The 21,535-nt window shown below is 39.5% G+C and overlaps 1 protein-coding gene across 2 annotated transcripts in view; it reads left to right on the top strand.

Annotated features, from left to right (window-relative positions):
* Positions 1-21,535, top strand: part of dpysl3 (dihydropyrimidinase like 3) — a 38,957-nt gene that overhangs the window by 3,298 nt on the left and 14,124 nt on the right. For both annotated transcript variants that reach the window (XM_042498997.1, XM_042498998.1), the window contains exons 2-8: positions 9,890-9,978; positions 12,203-12,387; positions 14,270-14,434; positions 15,558-15,619; positions 16,499-16,579; positions 19,033-19,101; positions 20,278-20,398. In XM_042498997.1, the coding sequence (XP_042354931.1) occupies positions 9,890-9,978; positions 12,203-12,387; positions 14,270-14,434; positions 15,558-15,619; positions 16,499-16,579; positions 19,033-19,101; positions 20,278-20,398 (772 nt within the window). The remainder of the gene's footprint in view (positions 1-9,889; positions 9,979-12,202; positions 12,388-14,269; positions 14,435-15,557; positions 15,620-16,498; positions 16,580-19,032; positions 19,102-20,277; positions 20,399-21,535) is intronic.

The following is a 21,535-nucleotide window of genomic DNA, read 5'->3' on the forward strand; positions in this document are numbered from 1 at the left end:
TTTCTGTGAATCCATAGTGCGTCAAAACACAATTTGAAACAAACATCAGGCTGTTTTCATTAACTGTTGGTATGTTCTCCCACGAAAAGTCATGCTCCCAAATTAGTACATATCCCACATACTCATGAGCCAGTAATAACATCCTCACCATGTTTTTTTTCCTTAACCCTAACCACAGTAACCTCACTTGCCTAAACCTAAAGATGCCCACCCATGTTTCTTCTCATAAACCTAACCACAGTAGATTAGTTGCATAAACCTCAACTCCGTTACTGTACTAAAATTATATAACTTAAAATCAAGGACGTAACGTCATTCGTTGAGCGCTAATTTGTGGGATGACTTACGAACACTAGTGTTTGCATTTTTGTAGAATATCATGCAAAATTTTCTATGAGGATATGTTGAGTAGGGTTGTCAGCATTAACGCATTAATTGTGATGCGATTAAGGTCCGTGTATAAAGCGTTTTTAAAAAAAACTGCATTCCAGTCTTTAAGAGGCAGTACCAGGCTAAGTCATAAAGGTGAAGTGATGAAACAGTTATCATCTGAAACTAGAAGACCCAAGGAATCCAGTGTTTACGCCTCTTCTCTCTTCTCAGGAAGGGAGCTAAATATCACTCCCTTGACCTCTGACCTCAAGATATCTGACTTGTCTGAGCACTTTACAGACATGCCCCCTTTATGCATTTGATTCCTAATCAAGTCAATCTGGTAAGAATTGATTTACCATGTCAATATGGACCTCAACACAGTTTTAAATGCCAAATAATGAAACTGAAAACATACCAATAAAAATGCAGTTAATTGTGATTAACTATCTACATTCTGTGATTAATTGCAATTGAATAAATTAATGGGTATTGTTGAAAATAGGCTAGCCATCATTGTATCAAAAATAGGGTTTATTATAATAAACATTTCAAGTATATGAACATGAATTAGATTCTGCAATCTTGAAGAGACAAACACTGTAACGATTTAATGTTGGCAACATTGGCATGACGGAAACTTGCCTCAGTTAGAGCAGGAAATATTCTGACAATCCTTTGACCAAAACGTGTGTACTGCACATGCAGGTGGCTCTGAAAAGCTGCAGCTTCCTCCATCTCTGGAAAGCAGCTGTAGTATTTTGTTAACTTTGTAAAAAAAAAAAAAAAAAAAAATCAACACTGGGCCAGTATTTATAGAAGTCTGCACTCATTTAATTTGCTCAGCCATCACAGAGTCATATCATCTACGTGATTGGACAAAATTAGTGCTGATGTCATGAATCAGTTGAATTATAAGGGCACATGCTGCCACCAGTGACCTTCTATCTGCTTCATAACCTCCTCCCCTCCCCGGACTTTCCTTCAGTATTTCCATGCCTGCCCGCTCTATTCCAGCTGTTTCCTCACGTCTACACTCTGCCACAGTGGCTCTGTCAGTTTTCTAGGTGTGGTTCTTCTCTTCTCTCATACCCACTCACAGCAGCCTCAGTGTTTCTCCAGGCTGGTACATGTCATCAGTAATCCCCTCCAGCTGGAACGAGCATCTGTGGGCATGAAACAGAACCGGCAGACGACGGCTCTGCCCAAAAATGAAACCCGTTCCCCGAGTTGACGCACCACAAAACACGGCTCTGCCACGCCAGAGTGTGCCATCGCCACACAGGCTTCAGCAAAGTGGGCTAGAGTGCAAACAAAATACCCCGTGGCCGCCCAGGCGTTGCCGTGCGACTCACCATGGCGACCAACATACAGTTGCGATGGCAGGAAAATACAACCCCTGTTTGGTTTGTCGTGTGGGGATGTGATTTGACACACACTTCAGTCACACGCCAACACTTCTTGACTCAGACTTCTTGACTGAGAGAGTTTATAATTCAACCTGTCTGCCTCGATCAAATCCATATTACACGACTCCAGCCAATCACAGGATCAACATTCCAGACTAACAGGATCTCGCTGTGACCGTGGCTGGCAGGAGCCTCCACAATTAATTTAGATTGATAAGTCTCATTGTTTTCACTTTTCCAGAAAGTGAAAAAAAATCCGGTGCAGTTTTGGGTAAAGAGTAAATATTTATGCTTGCTAGGCAACAGTGCTGCAGCAGAGGAACTGGTGCACATTCAGGATGACTTCCCTCTTCCACTGGTCCCCGCCTGCCTCCCTGCAGCTCTCTCCACACACAAGGGAGACCCTTGTCGCAGCTAACTGAGGTCTCTAATATCCTCTTTGGCCTGTTTTTCCAGGACAGTTTATTAAGCACGGAGGAGTGGCTACTTGTAATTTGCATCCCGGTTTATGAGCTTCTCTCTCCAGTCTGGTGGAAGTGGAAAAAAGTTGTCAGTGCATATCAGCGTATAGTAGTACAAGAATAACATCCTGTCGTCTATTTTTGATTTCTGCTGCTGCCTTGTGTAACAAAAAATGACAGTTTCCTGTGCGGCGAGAGAAGCTTTATTTTTGGTGCTTTGTTTTTCTTTTGAGGTGAAAGACAAAGATATTTCTTTCTATCTGAACTTTACTCTACTTTGTTGCCAGAAATTTAATTGATGTGCTTGTCAGCACTCGTGGGAGGATGCAGTTGAGGAAGGTAAAAGGAGTTTAATGACCTTTTTCCAATGACTTCAAATCTTAAAATACATCAGAAGAGTAAAGCAGCTGGAAGCACACATTTTGCTGATTCCTAGTATTACTTAAGATGAATGACAGATATTAGTATACATCTGTTTAATTTCAGCAACTTAAGGCTGACCGTTTTATAAACATTTGTGTTTGACCTCAGCTGTGATGATTGCGTGATGTGTGTGTTAAAGCTAATCCTTCACCAACTGTCTGAATTTGTTGAAACACCAAATCCTCTACCGTTTACCCAGCGCCGAGAGTAGGTCACAGTCAAGCACGCACACATATAATCAAGTACACTTATGGAGGGGAAGATGAGTAAGAAGCATTTGTGATGGTTACAACCATAAAAGTCTCCACCAATAGTTATTTGTTTAATTCAGTCAGAATAAATCTACTATCTGTACAAGAATGTAAAAAAACATATCTCTGTCCTCTTAATTTGTCTAATTTCTTTTTTATCTTTGAGGGTTTAGCTCAACTGAAAGGCTTTTCTATACTGATGAAATATCATCTTAATCTAAATTTTGTTAAAATAAGACACTTTCCACTATTTCCTTCCCCAGCTGTGTAGGTTGTAAGTTTTGGTGCTTCATTTTACTACTACTACTACTACTACTATTAATAATAATAATAATAACTTTATTTATATAGAACCTTTAAAAACAGATGTTAGAAAGTGCTTTAACAGACAAAGCAAAGACAGGACGTCAAGAAATAATGAGATAAAGATGCCAAACGTCCATCAAAGGAATAAAACGATAGAACAGGCAGATTTCGAAAGGCCGTTAAAGTACTAAATGAATAAAATTAAAAAAATATAAGAATAAGTGCAATAAAAGACAATAAATAAAAATAATATAAGAAATTATAAGAAGATGACATTTTGTACTGCAAAGTTTTTTGTTGTTGTTGTTTTTAAATATATATAGTCCAGAAACATGTAATCTTGTGTGTTCAGGTTGAACACGAGGTGAGATTGCATTCAGCTGAAAGATGCAAGCAAAGTTTATGCTCATCCCGAGGCCTTATGAAGCTGCCTCCCAAGAATACAGAGATGAAAAGAAAAAGGGGAGAGACTGAGGGAAAAAGATAGAAAGAATAAGAGTTACTAGTGAGTTCTTCTTCCACATTGTGGTGCTTGAGTTGCTAGTTAGCCATCTAGCGAGTTAGCTGCAACAAATGTCTGTATATTTGGCTGTTTCTGGCTCAAAAGCACAGACTGCACAAACGACACTGTCTACATTGTGCAGCTCATCCAGTGACATTATTCCTCCTTCCAAAAACTGGATGCTGTAACAGTGCTGTGATTGACAAACGAGGACATGGTCGGTGACCCTGGAGGGTCAGAGCAAATCAAGATCAACATCATTGTTGCCATGTGTGAATATTTTAACCCTTGAAGCTAACATGAATCCTTGTGATCTAATTTGATTTTGTTACTAGATTAGAGTTGAGACATTTTTTCCTACAATCTGTTTATTGAATTTTTTTCTTAGGTAGAACAGATAGAAAACTCATTATATTTGACCAGTCCAATAGAGATAAAATAAAAGGGTGAGTTGAGACATGTTTGAAATCGATCAAAATTATTCAAGGCAGTCTCAGAGGAAAAGGGAGATTCAGGCATGTCATAGTTTGAAAGCATTTTATCATCGATCATCATCTTTTTAACTGAATATAAGCTTTGAAAAAAAAAAATAGCAAAGACTTTTTGACGTTTTGTTGGATTTTATTGAACGTGTATGCAGAATGCCTGAAATCGCTGAAGGCTACACAGTGTACTAACTTTTAAAATGAATCTCTTTAGAAAGAGATAGATGTGTAATATGTAGGTTCTGCTCTGGTTTTACCTCTACATGCTCTGCTGCTGTTCTTCCCTGTAGCTTATTCTGGAAAACCCACAATGTCACTATTTTAGTCAATGTCTGGTCAATGGGTTCATCCTAGTTTGAGAGTTGTCTCTCCAAGTCTAAACCAGAATGATTCAGTCTCTGAATGGATCAAGATCTTTTTCACATATCTTAGTGCACAGGTAGGTGAGGAGGGCAGAACTGCAAAAAACAAGTTCTTTTGACAAAATAAAGTACATATAAATACTTAATCTAAAGTTACATAAACATCCATCCAGTTGTATAAAGCGGGCATTTTGTGAAATTCTGATCAGTGCCAGATAAGACAATGTGTCATGAACGGGCAGAACAATGTAGATCCCTTTTTCCTGATATTACTGTGGGACACTTAGAACAAGGCAGGGAATATGAAGCAGTTGAAATCAAAGTCCAGTAAGGATTGTGGAGGAAGTGTGGGCTAAAATCAGCTGAAATCAATATCCATCATAGTTGAAACACAGACAGCAGTAGTAAGCCTTCAGCATTTATGGTCAGATCGTAGATTTGCCGCAACATGCATATACGAAAGGCATCATACGGTTCGTGCCAAAGTCAGGGCTGCAGCAAGACTTCAGACAGCATTACGACTGTGGTATCTGTTCATTATGTGGATGGTGCTGTCTCGTTAATGTCACAAATGGTTTGGTTTAGTCCCATTATAACCACATAATAGCACAGATGGTTTAACTGCAGCAATGTCACAAAAGTTTAAGTTCCGTTTCTACGGGAAGTAACGTGTAATAATGTGAAATCATAAAAACATAATGGACTAAGTTGATGGAAGGACTTCCTGGTAGCATGGTTGTATTTCAAAATTAAAGACTTTTTTTTTCCTTCATGCCATATTGCTCTTTTTCATTGACTCAACCACGATGGCAACTTTGGGAAACTGCATGCTGGCACTTGTTAGATTTTCTGTTAAATGTTGTAAACATATTGCTTTGTGTGGTTGAATGACATGAGCTCTGGGAAATGTGGCGGTCTGCTTGTTGTAAATTCCAGGACGCAATAACTGCTCAGTCCGAATTTAGATTGATGAAGTGAGATTAGAAAATGTGTTAATGAAAAAACGTCTCTCTCAGATGATGTGTCTTTGAAAAAGTATGAGAGTTTGGTCATGTGTTGCCTAACACTGCTGCCACTAATATTTAAGTTATGTGTTCTTGAAATTCTTTGAGAGTTAACATAGTTTTCCACTGGCTGGAAATAACTCAAGTCTGGTATCAAATACAGTCCACAGTCATAGTTATACATTATGTATGTTAGTGGCAGATGGAATAACCGAGCTGAATCAGCAGACTGACAGACAGTTGCTGAGCTGTAATGGAAAGCTATTGATTGTTAAATGAGTGTGGCCTCTTGCATGCTGTTTTAGGCCAGTGGGGAGAGTTTGCAGAAACTGACAAAGGGCGATATGAGTGTGTGTGTGTGTGTGTGTGTGTGTATGTGTGTGTGTGTGTTCGTGTGTGTGTGTATGTGTGTTTGAGAGAGAGAGCGAGAGACACTTCAGTAAAGCACCCATGCATGAAAACACACCCCTCTGTGCAGTATTATAAATCTGATTTAGAAAATCTTTAGTCATCTGATGCAGTGGATGCAACCCTTGATTCACTTTCGCACATTCACATTCGCAAAAAAAACACAGAAAAACAATCATTCCTCAAATTTAAGAAGCTGGAAATAGCGGTAAATGACTTCATCATCCCAGCTTTACTGATCAAATGTAGGTCATTTCCTCTCATTGCTGATATTTATGGATTTTTTCTCCCTCACTTTAATTATCTGGGTTAAGTTATTAAAGGATAAATGAAGTCAGGAGTATGCACTCCCTTTTCAAGTTCGTGATTAGGAAGGAATCGTCTCTGAGCTAATGAGCAACGGTTTTCGGGCTCCACAGTGTGATCTATGCTGCTGCTGTGTTCCAGCCACTGATGCCTGTGTGTTGTAATGTGTTGCTTCAGGGTGTGGTTTCCAGGGAAAGCTTTGGGCTCTGCTTCACACTACTCCATCACCATCACATTCACATACACACAGACTCAAAGACACACACACACACATACACACACACATTGCGTGATTATGAGCTCAGCAGATATTTAGCTTGTAACATTTGATACAAAACCGTACTATGTTTTCCTTTTTTTTCCTGTTGTGTGAGGGAGTGGCTGCAGTTCATTACAGTGATGAAACACTGGGTCCACAGCCAGGGGTGTAAATCACTGCACACATGTGCGGATTAGAAAATATGGAAGTCTCTGTCCCCTTTGCAAAGCACCAAGCTGAACCCTACTGACTCATGGAGTGTGAAAGTATAAGTGGATCTAGACTTCAACCTAATATAGTAGCCTATGTCTTTCAAAAAAACAAATGATGTCATAAAGAAGGACTTAAACTACAGAGAGACATTTGTTCCTTTAAAAATGATGCGTTTCAATTCAAAGAAACTGTCTTCTTTACCCACACAGAAGGTGATGATGATTTTTTCCATTACCAATTTGTGATTTTTCATTTAATATATTTGATATATGTGTGTTGCTTGTTTTGTCCCCAAACCCACACACTTTAAACTAAAATGCTGTAACTCAGAATTAGTGAAAATTTAATGTTACTGCTGAATTGTCTGATTTATGAAATGTCAGAAAACAGTTTGAAAAAATGACCATAGCTTAAATTAGGACTGTAAGATATGCAAAAAAGAAAGAAAATAAAATGCAATTTTAATTATTTTAACAATTATGCAAAATGAGCTGCAGTTTTAGTGGGAGTGTTCATGTTGCATTTAATTTTCAATCAGAAAATATATAAGAATTGTCGTGTGGTTTTTGCTTTGGTCTTTACCACTCAAGTCCCTTATGTCTGGAATATGATTTGTAGCGTCGAGCATCTCTGCAGAACCACAGTGTATGATTTATAATGGTATGTTGAGACACATTTTACCCTCATCTGTCGCGATTTCGATAATAATTTGATTTACTGTGCAGCTGTAGCTCAAGGTGATGATTTCAAGTTGTTTGTTTTGGCTGGAAAAAAGAACTCAAAACCTGAAGAAAGTCAATTTAGTTTCCTATATCACAAAGGGAAACAGCAATTCTTTTGCTTGAAAAGTAATGAAACCATTATCAAAATAATTGCACAATTGTTTTCAGCTCTGGACACTTTGCTCCATTTACTGATTTTTTTCAGCCTATTTTAATGAGGCCAATCCATTAATCACCATCTGCAACAGTTTGTTCACGACCAACAACTCCCTTTTATCCATGCAAGTCCTCCGCCCTGTTCCACAGCCAGTTGTTCTCTGAAGAAGCTCTTCAGCAAGTCAGCAAAATCAGACGGCCAGTCTCCCCTCCTCTGTAGTCTATCTCCCTGCAGTCAACCTGTCGCCATGACAACGGCCTGCTAGAGTCAGTCCGTGGTGCAGCAGCAGCAGCAGATTTGATGTCTGACCGTGTGGCGTCATGGCAACGCCCAGATCAGACCACATTACGAATATGTAAGGTTGAAGGGTTCTTCAGATGTGACAGTGCGTTATGGTCACATTCAGTGTTGTATTGTCATGCAGATTAGTAAAATACCATGAAACGATCTGTAGTCAATATTTGCAATGGCATTTGCTTGTTGGATACATGGATTATACTGAGAAAATAACATCCAAAAATGTTGTATAACAAAATCTGGATAAACGTGGTTAAGATGTTAATCCCTGATGAGTCCTTAAAAGCTGCTTCAGTTCTGCTTCCAACAGCAAAATGTCATCCTCCCAAATAAATTCACATGACTGGTTCAGGTCATTTTAATGCAGAGTTTCTCTGTCTACCTTGATGAATACCTTCTCCTGAGGGTCTTAAAACAAACCACATTATACCATTTCTTGATTATTTGTTTTCTATTGGTTTAAAGACCCTCTCCAGTGAAAAACACATTTTGAACATGTCCACATGGTGTTTTTATGTGCTACAAGACATATCATGAGCAAACGCAATCAGTCAACACCGCGATTGAACATTTTTCCTTCAGAACTGCAGTGTCACAATGGCAGCCACAAAAACATGGTTTGAGACAGACATTGACATACATCACATATCCAAGTTTCACTTTCACTTGTCAGACTCACGTTATCTAGAACTGTAAAATTGCAATTAGCAGAGTTGAAGGTGAACTGGTTTGCTAGATATGCAAGTGAGCAGCTGAGTGGCAAGGACAAATTTGCATATTCATAGGTCTTTACATACTAAATGAGGCAACATTCTGGTTACATCTAAGCAATTTAAGGCATTTTAAAGTGTTTTTTCAAGGATAAAAGTTCTAAATATGCAGTTTTAATGAGCAGAGATGAGTTTTAGGGCTCTATGCCAAAAGAAGAGCTTCAAGAATTTGCTTACTTAGGGACACTTTCTCACCATGGCTACTGCTATTAAGCAATGTAATCCTTCATAACTTGGTGGAATAAGGCCTTTCTCAGGAGCATCTAAAGGAGTAGTTGCGGATTTTGTGAAGTATACATGTGATCAAATCGGCATTCTCAGATTTACCCAGACACTATTCAGTATCTTTGCAAACTGAAAGGCCAAGACCATGATGACACTGACAGTGATGGTGATGCACTTTGTGCGCCGAGAATCTTATATTAGTGATTGTATTAGGTGAGATTTCAATGAGAAAACCGGTCACATCAAAACAACACTTTAGTGTCTTTTTAGAGTTCTTGTTGAGTGCTTCACAATCACAGGAGCAAGCTAACATATAAAGAAAAATGTAATTGAAAATTGCTATTAAAAAATGCCTCACCAATCAGGAAGACGAATAACAAATGTATGCAAAACTTCAACAGAGCAAAGCTTAATGACCAAAGCTGATAGAGATTTTTACTTACATATACACATTTAACCTGTTGGAACAGAGCTAGATTACGCTTATCATTATTTGATGGGCTCATGTAAGAACAATGTCAAGAAAATGCTGATGCAAAGAGGGCTCACTTGCAGGGGGAATCAAACCACTTGGCTGCACAAGGCCACAGGGAGAGCTGGGTGTGCAGACCTGCAGGGTGGTCCATAGCTAAACTGTATGTGGTGTGTTTACATGGGACAAAACTGACAAACATGTCCCGTCTCTTCCTATGGCTGTGAATAAACGAATGAATGAGACATTGTTCATCTCCTCTGGGTGGTAAAAGAAGGACATAATCTAACTACAGAGAAATAGAAAAGCATTGCCCAGTTGTAATATACAACAGACATAGAGTGGCATCAAAGATCGTCTTCCAGTTAAGCTTTACTTGAAAATGTTTTCAGCCAAACTGGGTCTTTGTTGGAAGAAGAAAGCACTGAATCATAACTATTCTTTTTTTTCTCGTCCCTCCTCTCTTGCCATCCCTTTCTCTACAGAGCGACAGGCTTCTGATCAAAGGCGGGAGGATCGTGAATGATGACCAGTCCTTCCATGCCGATATCTACATGGAGGATGGCGTCATTAAGTAAGTCTTTGGCTGTCCTCGTTTCTGCTCTGCTTTTATTCATACCCACACCCTTGCTCTCAGGGTCATCATCCATTTGTAATCTTTCAAGTTGTTTTTTTGTGTCTCATCTGCTCTCTCTTCCTCATTTAACTGCATCTGTTAAAAGAGTGCACATTGCTAATGCAGAAATTCCAGTGTTTTGTGAGAAAATGTAATTCTTCTTGACGTGTACAAAATGGGAAGTAAGACATCTTGATCATACCATCAGATGATTTGGACAGTTAAGGGAAATTATCTTTTGTTATTGTAACATTTTTCTCCACTTTGACTGTTCTCCCTGTTGTTGTTGTTGTTGTTGTTGTTGTTGTTGTTGTTGTTGTTGTTGTAGCATCTGCAAGAATGACAACAATCAGCGCAAGGAGCACGAGCAAACAGCTTTTCAAAAACGTCACTGTCACAGATAATATTTTATCTGTCTGACCAAGCGTGAAGTACATTCAGGAAGTAGTTCCCTGGCAATCCCTGTTGTATATAGTCCATGTTTATTAAATATCTATAACATCAGGAAAAAAAAAGTTTTCATGACCAGTAGTTGCAATGGACATAAAAATAAGAATTAAATGATCTCAAATGTTTCCTATTAAATTATGTAGCGCTTATAATGCTATTATCCATTATTTTACCTGAACTACAATTAGGTCAATTATAATGTATTAAATATATTTAATTATGATTAGAATTTGTAGAGTAAGGGAAGAAGGGAAGCTCAAAGGCAACATTTTTCCCTTCAGAAAGGGGACACTAGCAGGTAGAACCGGCGGCTCCACTCTCACTGCCCATTTCAACAAATTAGCTCTGGTTCATGAACCGGTTCAATTCAGGACTCTTGAACCTTCTTGCTTTCGGGCAAACCAGTCCGTGTTTTGATCAGAAACATTGTAGCCATGGATGCGCCATAATGGGCGCAATTCTGATGAACTGTCCAAAAAATAAACAAAAATTTTAATCTGTGCGTCTAGGAACGATGCCTCCATCGCAATATCTGTGTTTGAAGGGCTTTAGTTAACATCTTCATGGTTGCCCTCTCCATCTTTTCTACCCAACCTCTGGAGTATGACATGCCCACTGATGTAATTATGGCTCACTCCTCAGGTCACAGAAAACCTGCTACTAACCTAAACTAAATAAAGCAGTCTCATTAAGTCTCCCTCCAGGATGAGTAATATGGAAACTTTAATAAATAAATGCTTGAGCATAAGCTTTTTGATCATGCAAGCTGTGTCCTGCAAGCTGACCTGAACCAAAAACAGTCTTTACTCCAGGTAGGGAGGTAACAGCCAATCTAGTCCCCGATTTTATGTGCTAGTATGAACATGTTTTTGTCCCACCAGACAAAACAAGGGTAGTTTGGGTGAATTCCTCGCTCTGTATCTCCCTCATCAATCTGCCCTCTCAGTCACCCTCTTTCCCCCTCTGTCCTGTGCTCACTTGAATTTTCAGTTATAAGCCTTTTGTCCCCCCTGTCCCTGAAAGAGGCACCCATGGAAAGCCTGGTGTTGCATAATAAATACCCCGATGCCTGCTGGACCATTGGGCTGTTGGCAAACTCACAGAGACACTGGCCTCTGCCTGCCTCTCTGTCTGTCTGCTGTTTCTCCTCCATAAAGTCTTAACAACAGGATTGTTTTTAGCAGGGGTGAAATGTTGATGTGTTGACATGGTGACAGTGTGCTGCCTCAAGCGTGGCTGACTGTCAGGGGGTCAGTCCAAAGTTAAATATGTGAAGTTTTAAATCTGTTAGAAAGATGTCTCCTAATATCTGATTGTGAGAACTTTTGGACATTTTAGACATTTTAGACTTTTAGACAATTGGTCACCTCCTGCACATCGGTGTTCAGGAAATTCTTGATTTGAGCCCTTGAAATTGGGGCAAAATTGCTTGATTTTTCCCCCAAAAACATGGGAAAAGGCAATAAACAATGAAAGGAGAAATTACCTAAAATTTGCAAGAAATTAGTGAAAAGTCATCTGAAAGTGCCACAAGGTACATCTTAAAGTACCAGAAGAAAAGTTATGTTGCTCCAGATTTCAAAGGGTCAATCATGCTTTTGTCTTAGTATACTTGAAAAAAATCAGTGAAGTTTGAATGTAATGACATTTCAGATACACCATGTCACAAAAGTAATAGGCCCAAACCGAGGCCCAAAACATGAATGATGACACCATCCTTTTCCCTCGACAGGCAGATCGGCGACAACCTGATTGTGCCTGGAGGGGTGAAGACCATCGAGGCCAACGGGAAAATGGTGATCCCAGGTGGCATAGACATCCACACCCATTTCCAGATGCCATATCGTGGAACCACAACCGTGGACGACTTTGCTCAGGGATCAAAGGCTGCTCTCGCGGGGGGAACAACCATGATCGGTAAGGCCTGTATAGGAGGTCGTCCAGTGTTTCAGACAGAGACTGAAGACAAACAGAGGGAAAAAAGGAGGGAAAGGAGGGTCGGGACCCGAACAAAGGAAAAGAGAAAGAGATGGGAAGCGCTTTTGGTCTGTTTTCGGGCAGCTCTCCAAAAGAGGGAGCATACAAAAGACTGAGTGTAAGGGGGTAGGACTGGGAACGGGGGCACCAAGTGAAACTGCGAAATACAGCACCAGTGTTTGTCTGCATGCACACTGTCTATGTACAGCGTGTGAGCTTCATGTTGCTATCACAGCTAACAGCTGGTAGGCACCACACTCCCATTAATACCATTAACTTTCTTTGAGCTGGCTGCTACTCTGCTGCTTGTCTGCCAGTGTGGCGCTGTGTCTAAATGGACACATTCACTAACAGACGTGCGACTGTAGTAAGCTCTATTCATGGGCTCCATTCATTGAGGGATTATATTCCAGTTGGTGAGCTGTTAGAAAGTGAAAACGTACACTGTTTTATATGCGCTTGTGTATTATGTACTATATCTGTCTGTCACCACTAACAGATGATGTTGTGTTTTGAGTAAACAAACAATAGGCTAGTTCAGATGGTTGACATAGTAAACAACCGTGTTATTTTTTGTGACCATCGTTTTCAGCTCTACCCTATTAACATGCAAAGACCAGATAAGCAGATTGGCTCATCTTTAATGAGATAAAGACGCCAGTCAGCTGGTGAGCCAGCAGGCGGTCTTAATTTATTACAGCTGAGTAAGATGGAGCAGGATATATTTGCGCACTGTGATACTGTTGTGTACGATGAGGATTTACTGTCTATGAATAATTTCAGTGAAAAAAGACACAAAAGATATTCACAACCTCAGTAATCACCTTACAAGAATGCACAAAGGCAAATATGTGCTTTTATATATATATTTACATTAGTAACCTTATCTGTGTTTTACAGTATTTGTAATTTTATGTGCTTGAGTATAGTCATTATTTCGTTATCATTTAGGGCTTTAATAGACCAAAATAACCCCGTAGCAAGTGGAATCGAAACATTACGAGCCAAAAATATCTGAATTTGACTCTTTTAGCGTCGGGGGTCTGATCTTGGACCCACGCGACTTCCTGCCAGATCAGCAAAATTAAATAGCTTGACTCCTTTGTTAAAAATGTGAATACCAGGTAGGTAATGTTAGCTGTGTGAAGCTAACAGTTAGCCCTGTCATTGTGTGTGCAGCTGGGTGTTCTCTTAAGCTCACACTCAGGTGCATCAGCTGGTGACCAGAGTTTTTGGACATCTAAATTCTATATCATGAATATATGTTTGAACTTAAATTTCCACTAAATCTTATTGGTAACAGACTCCAGTCACCAAAATTGTGGGTGGTCCTGTCAGGAAAGATCCACTGCCCTTTCGTGTCAGACTCTAATCTAAAAAAAAAAAAAAATTGATTGTGGTTACATAACCAGAAAAAAAAAGTCTGAAAATAGCCCCAGTTGAAGTGTCCCCAAATTTACCAAGGGCACCCTCGCCCAGGCAAAGATGTTCAAAATGTAATGTGACATTTGACAACGTCGGCCCCCACTGGCTGAGCACTGCATGAACTCAGACAGACAGCTGATTATGCAAGATAAATAATAAAGGCAGAAAGTAGAAACACCAGCAGACAAATCCTGACATCACCTTGTCTTCATCTCCTTATGTGTGACTATCCTCACCCCGCTCTGTCTCCTCTTTATCTGTCTGTTCATTTCATTTCGCCTGCCACCTCTCAACTCTGCATCCATCACCTTCTTCCTCTCCTAATGACTTTTCTCTCTATAAACTTTTCCTCTCATCTTTTCATCCTCCCCTCCGTCCTCTCTGCTCCCTCCTCCAGTGGACCATGTGATCCCAGATCCCGGCTGCAGCCTGATGGAGGCCTACGACCAGTGGAGGCAGTGGGCAGATGAGAAGGCCTGCTGCGACTACTCCCTCCATGTGGACATCACCCACTGGAATGACAGCGTAAAGCAGGAGGTGGATAATCTCATCAAGGAGAAAGGTAGGCTATAAAGCCTTAATATAACATCTACACAAGGAAGCGTCTGTTGTTTTTAAAGTGGCCACTTAGACTCGGAGAATGAGTGAAAATTCAGCTAGACGGCTAAATACAACAACAAAAATGCTTTAAAGATTATTTTTGGGGGCTTTTTGCCTTTATTAGATAGGAAAACTTAAGCCTGAAAAGGGGAGAGAGAGAGAGAGGGGATGACATGCAGCAAAGGGTCAAGGTTAGAATTAAACCCACGGCCACTGCTGCAAGGATGTAGCCCCTGTACATAGGACGCCCACTCTACAAACTGAGCCACTGGGTGCCCCCGAAAATGCTTATCTTTTTATTTTTGTTCAAAAGTTGGTGCTCTAGTTGCAGTAGTTAAAATGAAGTGTCTCAGAAGGACGGGTGATAACCTACAACTCAAACTGCAAATAATGTTTCAAGATTAGACTGAATTTACATCTTAACATGACAGGCCACATCTTAGTTATTTGTTCATTTTTGTGTCCACCTTTGACCGTTTCAGGATGGGGGTTAAAGGAATACATCATTGTTTTTCTCGCATGAACGAAGAATCCAAAAACAGACAAAATCCTGCATGAATTGAAGTGATAGTGAGACAAGTTTAACAACAGCAAAACTATATCAAAACATCCATTTACAAACTTTCACACAACTTATGCATTATGATACACGTCTCATTTATCCAGTCTTATGCTCAGTACTTCCCAAACACATGCACTTTTGCTAAAACCCTACTGTTGAAAACACTTTGACAGAAACAATGCAGGCACCCTAGTATTTTGTGTTTGAAAACATTTCTGTGTTTTTAAATAGTAACATTTTAGCTGGATAAATGAGACTTGGATTAAACTGCATGAGTTGTGTTATGTGGATGTTTTAATATACTTTTGCTGTTGTTGAAAACACCCCCTATGACTTCAATTCACTAATTTCTTTGTTTTGGGATTTTTCATTCACCGGAGGCATTCAAGAAAAAAAAAAGGTTTTCTTCCCGACTTCTCTGTTACTCGGGTTGAATATACAAATCACCTTCAGGGGGTTAAGTATTTATTTAAGTCTCATTTTTCTCATGCTTTCTTCTTTGTGTTGTACTCCTTTATTTCAGGTGTGAACTCCTTCCAGGTCTACATGGCTTACAAGGACTACTACCAGATGAGCAACAGTGAGGTACAATAACTTCAAAAATACGAACATATCGTTTGACATCTTCATTGTGACCTGCACATACAGTATTTGTGTTGATGTGTAGTTGGACATGTGCACCAGAAAACTAAAACAAGGGGTGTTTTTTTTCTCAGTGTGTGATTTACATATCATTTATCTTATTGAAGTATTCTAATAACATTAATTTAAAATCAGTATAATCTGCCGAATTACCTAAATGCTGACTAGTTATGACCCCAAAAAAAAAAAAAAAAAAAAAAATGGCCACGACTTAGCTCAGAGCAATGACACAGTCTTTAAAAAAAAGTTATTTATGACCTTTAGTTTGCATTTACTGTCATACACAAGATTTCCAACTTGGTGTGAAGTTTTAAAAAAGTCTTTATTTTTTTCTCCTTTGAAATACCTTGCTCTTGTTTAACATTTAGCCTGCCATGTATAGTGTGAGTTCATACTTTAAGTTTGGCCGGTAAATGTAGAAACACAATATGTAAGCCCAGACGATGTGAGGCAAGACTCTTCGTGTTTCTCTTGCAGCCGTAGCTAATTCGGTCGCTCCGAGGAGCACATGAGGCAATAGAAATAGTCCAGCTTGAAAAACTGATGTCATGCTGCTCACTAAGGAACTGTGGTGCAGCAACATAACAGCAACTGCAGGTCATCCCACATGAGTTTAACCATTTCTGGAGACCACACACAATAATTGCAGCATATTGTGGTGGACATCATGTAAATTGTGGGCTTCTTTTAAAATGCGGCTGGAGGGTGATCCCCGGGATACAAGGGAGTGTCTGACTCTTGTGTAAACAGCCGGGCAGAATTTTAAAACATAAAAAAAGGGCCGCTGTAATTCCTCACAGTTTCTGTGTTTTTCTCCTCCAGCTCTATGATGTCTTTACCTTCCTGGCAGAGAGGGGAGGCATCGCTGAGGTCCACGCTGAGAACGGCGAGATCATTGCTGAGGTAAAGATAAATAAAGTGACAGATACAGCTCCTCTTCCCATTTCTCCCCAGCCTCATATTCTTTACAACCTTCTCTTTAATTACTTGTCCTGTTTCCAGCTCTGCGGTCTGTTTTGATTTAGTTTGATTTATGTCATTTTAGTTCACTTCAGTTCACTTTTCTAGTCATGGCCTTATCGCTCTGCATCTCCACTACCTACAGACTAAACACACTGTCGCTGATGAAAGGGGGAGTGTGTTTCCTGTAGGACAGTAATGTGTGGGTGTAGTTTACACAGGGCTGTGCTGTGGATAAAATGAAAGTGAATGAGACATAATAGTTGGTGGATTGAGAGGGTTGGTATTAGTCAGAGTCCCGGACCATGCCTGGACTCTGTCACTGGGTGTGTATATGTGTGTGTTGGACCTGATTCATCGTAAATCCCTGCTCTCCCATCCAGTGTTAAACCAGGACTTTGAGAGAGTCTGATTTCCATCATCTTTAACACCAAAAATGTCTTAAGCCCTAGATTATGTCATACCCTGATTTTATTTTAGAGCTCCTCAGATAGAGAGGCCTTGTTTAAGGTGCAGACACACCAAGCTGATGTCAAAGAACTAGTGGCAATGAAGGCTGGCTGTTGCGTCACCTCATGTCATTTGTGTTTCAGCCAATAAGTTACACTTGAAAAAAGATTATAGCAAACTGCCAACTAGCACTTACGTTCTGGACCTGCGTGAGACAAACTAACTCCAAACCAGTAGGCGGCACTTGTCTGCATTCATCATTCAGAAAGGGAAACTGGAAAACTGACGGAATAGATTCAAGTAGTTAGCCAGTTAGCACATTATCAACACAACCAGAAGTTTAAAGAACAAAGGATATTTACCATGTGCTAGTAACAACACACACAATGATGAACAGTTTCTGTTGAAGAGCTCAAAGGTTAAAAAGCAAATCTTACTGATTTCACTCACCAACAGGATCCGCTGTCCCTGACAGCCCTGTCGCCAACTCAAAGTGCTGAATCGGCCACAAAAAAAGAACAGCCAACAATGGTTGACAAGAAGTAGCACTGCAAAACACAAAGCAAAACGTAGGGTGACAGATGCTCACCAACGGTCTGACATTTGCCAACAGGCGACCATCATTTTGGTGCGCCGTGGCCCTTTGACCTGTGTGTAACAGATGTTGTTAAGTGCTCAGCACAAAGGGCATGTTGTAATCAAGCAACCACCACCATAGATGTGTGCTGAAACCATTGCCAAAATATCAAAAGCTTCAGTTCCTCTTATGACCACTAGGTGTTCACATAAAGAAAACTCTGACTTTAGCTTTAATTTCCCTCCACAAATACAAAATGCAAAATTCAGTTAGTTTACATCTTATGAGTGAATTTGTGTATGCATACAACAGTTTTTAAAGATGTTTTTTTTCATTGAGATTTTGGTAACAAAAGGAAAATTCAGGTAATTTTGAACCAGGGTCTCATTTTAATTATTGTCACCTATCTTACAGTGATCATGCTAACATGCTAAATCTGACCCTAAATGTGAACAGAAATTAACTGCACCGATTAGGAATGGTAGCTTTCTGCAAAGGCATCAACTTGCAAGAAAACTTGCTAGCCTAAAGTAATTAAACATTTATTACTAACCATTTCACAAGTTACATAATTCATTTCAACAGAGGCCAAAATAGCTAATACAAAAATGTCCTGAAATTACCCGTACATGTTGTGTAAAGGTTGAGTTTGCTGTTGTTTACCATATAGAGAACAGACTGTTTGGTCCAGCAAGTCTCTTGTAGTTGATTTTGGGGAGGTGAAACAATCTCCAGCATAGTGATGTTGATCAAAGCTGCAAATTTGCTTTTTGTAGTAACACAGCTGGGATCACTCTCATCTGTAGACACTAGTGGGGTAGATTTTCCAAGTCTGCCTGGCTGCAGGAACACCAGTTTCTTGAGTTACAAGTTATCTGGTGAGACTTTTCCTGCATCACTACAAAGTTAGTTTGACGCAAAGTGAAAACTGGTCAAATTCTGAGAGTAAAACCCAGGTTGAAAAATACAATAATTTTCATTTAACACTTAAAAAGAAGCCCTTTTTTGGGGAAGCATGTCATCATAAAGCATCCATGGTGATCCAAAGTGGTGCAGCAGTCACGTTTGCACTTAGAGCACAAAAGAGCAACCAGAGTTTTTGGGAGGTAGGTCTACATGTATACAGAGACCCTCAACAGCCTGTGGATTCCCACAGTCCTCTGTGTGTGGCCTGACCCACATGAAAAACTGCCGCTCATATCCTCCACACGGAGAAGCAGGAACGGAATATCATTTTGGACTGTGGCCAAACCTTTACATCAGCCTGAGCACTCAAAAAACTGAACTCAGAGTAGTCTGCATACAGTATACATACATCTTAGCTTATACATATATGAGCTAAGCAGCCTACTTTTTATTTGTCCAACAGGAGCAGGCCCGAATGCTGCAGATGGGCATCACTGGACCGGAGGGACACGTGCTGAGCAGGCCTGAAGAGGTATAACACACACTCTGTAGCTGCACACTCATTAGGCCTACATAAATGATTTTAACATGCAATCATGAACATTTTGAAGACTGTCATGCATTTTTTTTAAAATCATAGTCGTACTTTTTATTCAGATATTATGTGTTTAACATGTTTCAGTGCTTTTTATGTTTTTCCAATGATCATCCACACACTCACAAAATTCACAATGACGTTCTTGGACTGATCTTCACACACACATTGTTCTTGTTACACACATGTGGTTCCAGACACATTAGAGGCGTTGGGTGAAAACTCTCTGGTTCCCCCAATTGTTGCCGCTAATGTTCTCTTAACAAACAGCGAAATGAAAGCCACGCTCTCGACTCAGCAAACTTGTCTGCCTTTAGTTTGACTGGGATTTTCCACTCTGTGGTGCAGTGGGGTGAAGTTGTCCCACCAGTCTCATAGTGTCATGCGTTTAAGTGGAGTCTTTAGAAATAAAAGCTTGCTAACATAATTTAATTGAGCTGAGTCCTTGCTGGATTAGGGTTTTATCAGTGTCTGGTGTCCTGTTTGGTTTTAATTTATTGGTTATTGGACCCAGGTTGAGTTTGTGGACTAGAACACAATAAGCAGCTGAAGTGTTTGCGTCACCTTGCAAACCATAAAACACATGTAGGAGACAGTCAGCACGTCTTAAGGCATGCTTGACCCTCTGCCGGCAACTTTTTAACATTTTGTATGAAATGTGTTTTTTGTTTATGCTTTACTTTCACAAATACACATTTTCTGAATTCAATTATAATTGTAAAATGCCAAGTGCTCTGAGCATGGGCCTCCAAAATGTTTATAGAGATCCTTGCTTCTATTGCATATTATGGACTGTATTGTAAACATTTCAATGTCTTCCAGTTTTGAAAACAGTTAATTGGGCATGTCGACTAGTCTGACCTCATTAAAGTTCATTTTAGCTCAACTCACAGCTAACTTAAGTCTATGTAACTGAATGAATCCCTACTCCCTAGTTTATGATGTTAAAATTATAAGCTTCCACTTGTCATTTTGGTCAAAAATGAAATATTAAAATAATATGGTTCCAAAAATACATAGTTTTCTGTGGTTAATATATTTTAAGTTTATATGAGAGAATCCTAATGGGAAAAACATTTCCAAATCAACCGCAATGTTCTGTTCTTTCTATAGCTGGAGGCGGAGGCGGTGTTTCGTGCCATCACCATCGCCAGCCAAACCAACTGTCCTCTGTATGTGACCCGGGTCATGAGCAAGAGTGCTGCTGACATCATCTCACAGGCCCGGAAAAAAGGTACAGAGACTGTTTTCAAGGAACAGTGTTTATGATTTGGTGGGGATTTAGTGGCATCTAGCTGTGAGGATTGCAGTTTGCAATCATCTTAAACTTCTGGTTTGAATTTCATCTGTATTCATTGTTCAGGAGGTTTTACCAAGAGCCAGATTTTACACACAGAGGTATTTTCCTCTCCATAGCAAGTGAAACCAGTGATTTAAACTAGTTAATATGCAAATAAATAAGTTACGTGTTAAAAATAAGTGTTTTTCTGGCACTCTTGTTACGAAGGGGCTGCTAACTATGGTAGCCAATGCAAAAACACAAAAATACAAAAGACCCCATCTAGAGTGTGGTTTGCCCATGCTGGGCTACTGTAGAAACATGGCAGTGCAACATCTTGAGGATTCACTTCCAATGTAGATATAAACAGCTCATTTAAAGACAAAGAAAACACAACGATTCTTATTTTGAAGTGATTATAAACTAAAGAAAACATACCTATTATATCATATTCCATTTCTGCCAATATATACGACTAAATCCTACACTGGACTTTAAAACTCAATGAACTAGGTTCATTAAAAAACTGGAAAAAAAGAAAGACAAGATACAGGATGGTGTGTTGTATACTCTAGAAAAGGAAACTTCTCATTTATCACATGAATAACAGCATCAATAACAGCAGACTGTACCACATTTTGGAAATTTGATGAATAAGAACACCAAATGACACAGAAAGTGATGATTTCATCTTATAATATACTTTGCAAAATTTAAATGTATTTCTAATGTAGATTTCTTTTTTTATCTTAGTGCTCAAATCAGTACAAAAAAAGAGTTATATTTTATGAAAAGAACATGAAATATACATTTAAAAAAATACTACCTTGCTGCTCATTTTTTAGCTCCGAATATTTCCTTGTATTTGACCTCTGCTCTTTGGTTGCCATCTTTCTGTCTGATTTCGGAGACGTTTGGAATGCAGACACTAGCATCGCTGCACCTATGTCCTTATAAGATGATTTTACTGTCTGTCCTGAAGCTGCTTGATGTACACAGACTTTGCCTCTGCTTGACATAATGAAGAAAGATGCTATTCTCAGTGGAATTTTCAGCTTTGTCATTCAGCTCTTTTCTGCGGTTCAGCTGTCA

Source organism: Plectropomus leopardus, chromosome 13 (genome assembly GCF_008729295.1).
Source record: "Plectropomus leopardus isolate mb chromosome 13, YSFRI_Pleo_2.0, whole genome shotgun sequence".
Classification (NCBI taxonomy): domain Eukaryota; kingdom Metazoa; phylum Chordata; class Actinopteri; order Perciformes; family Serranidae; genus Plectropomus; species Plectropomus leopardus.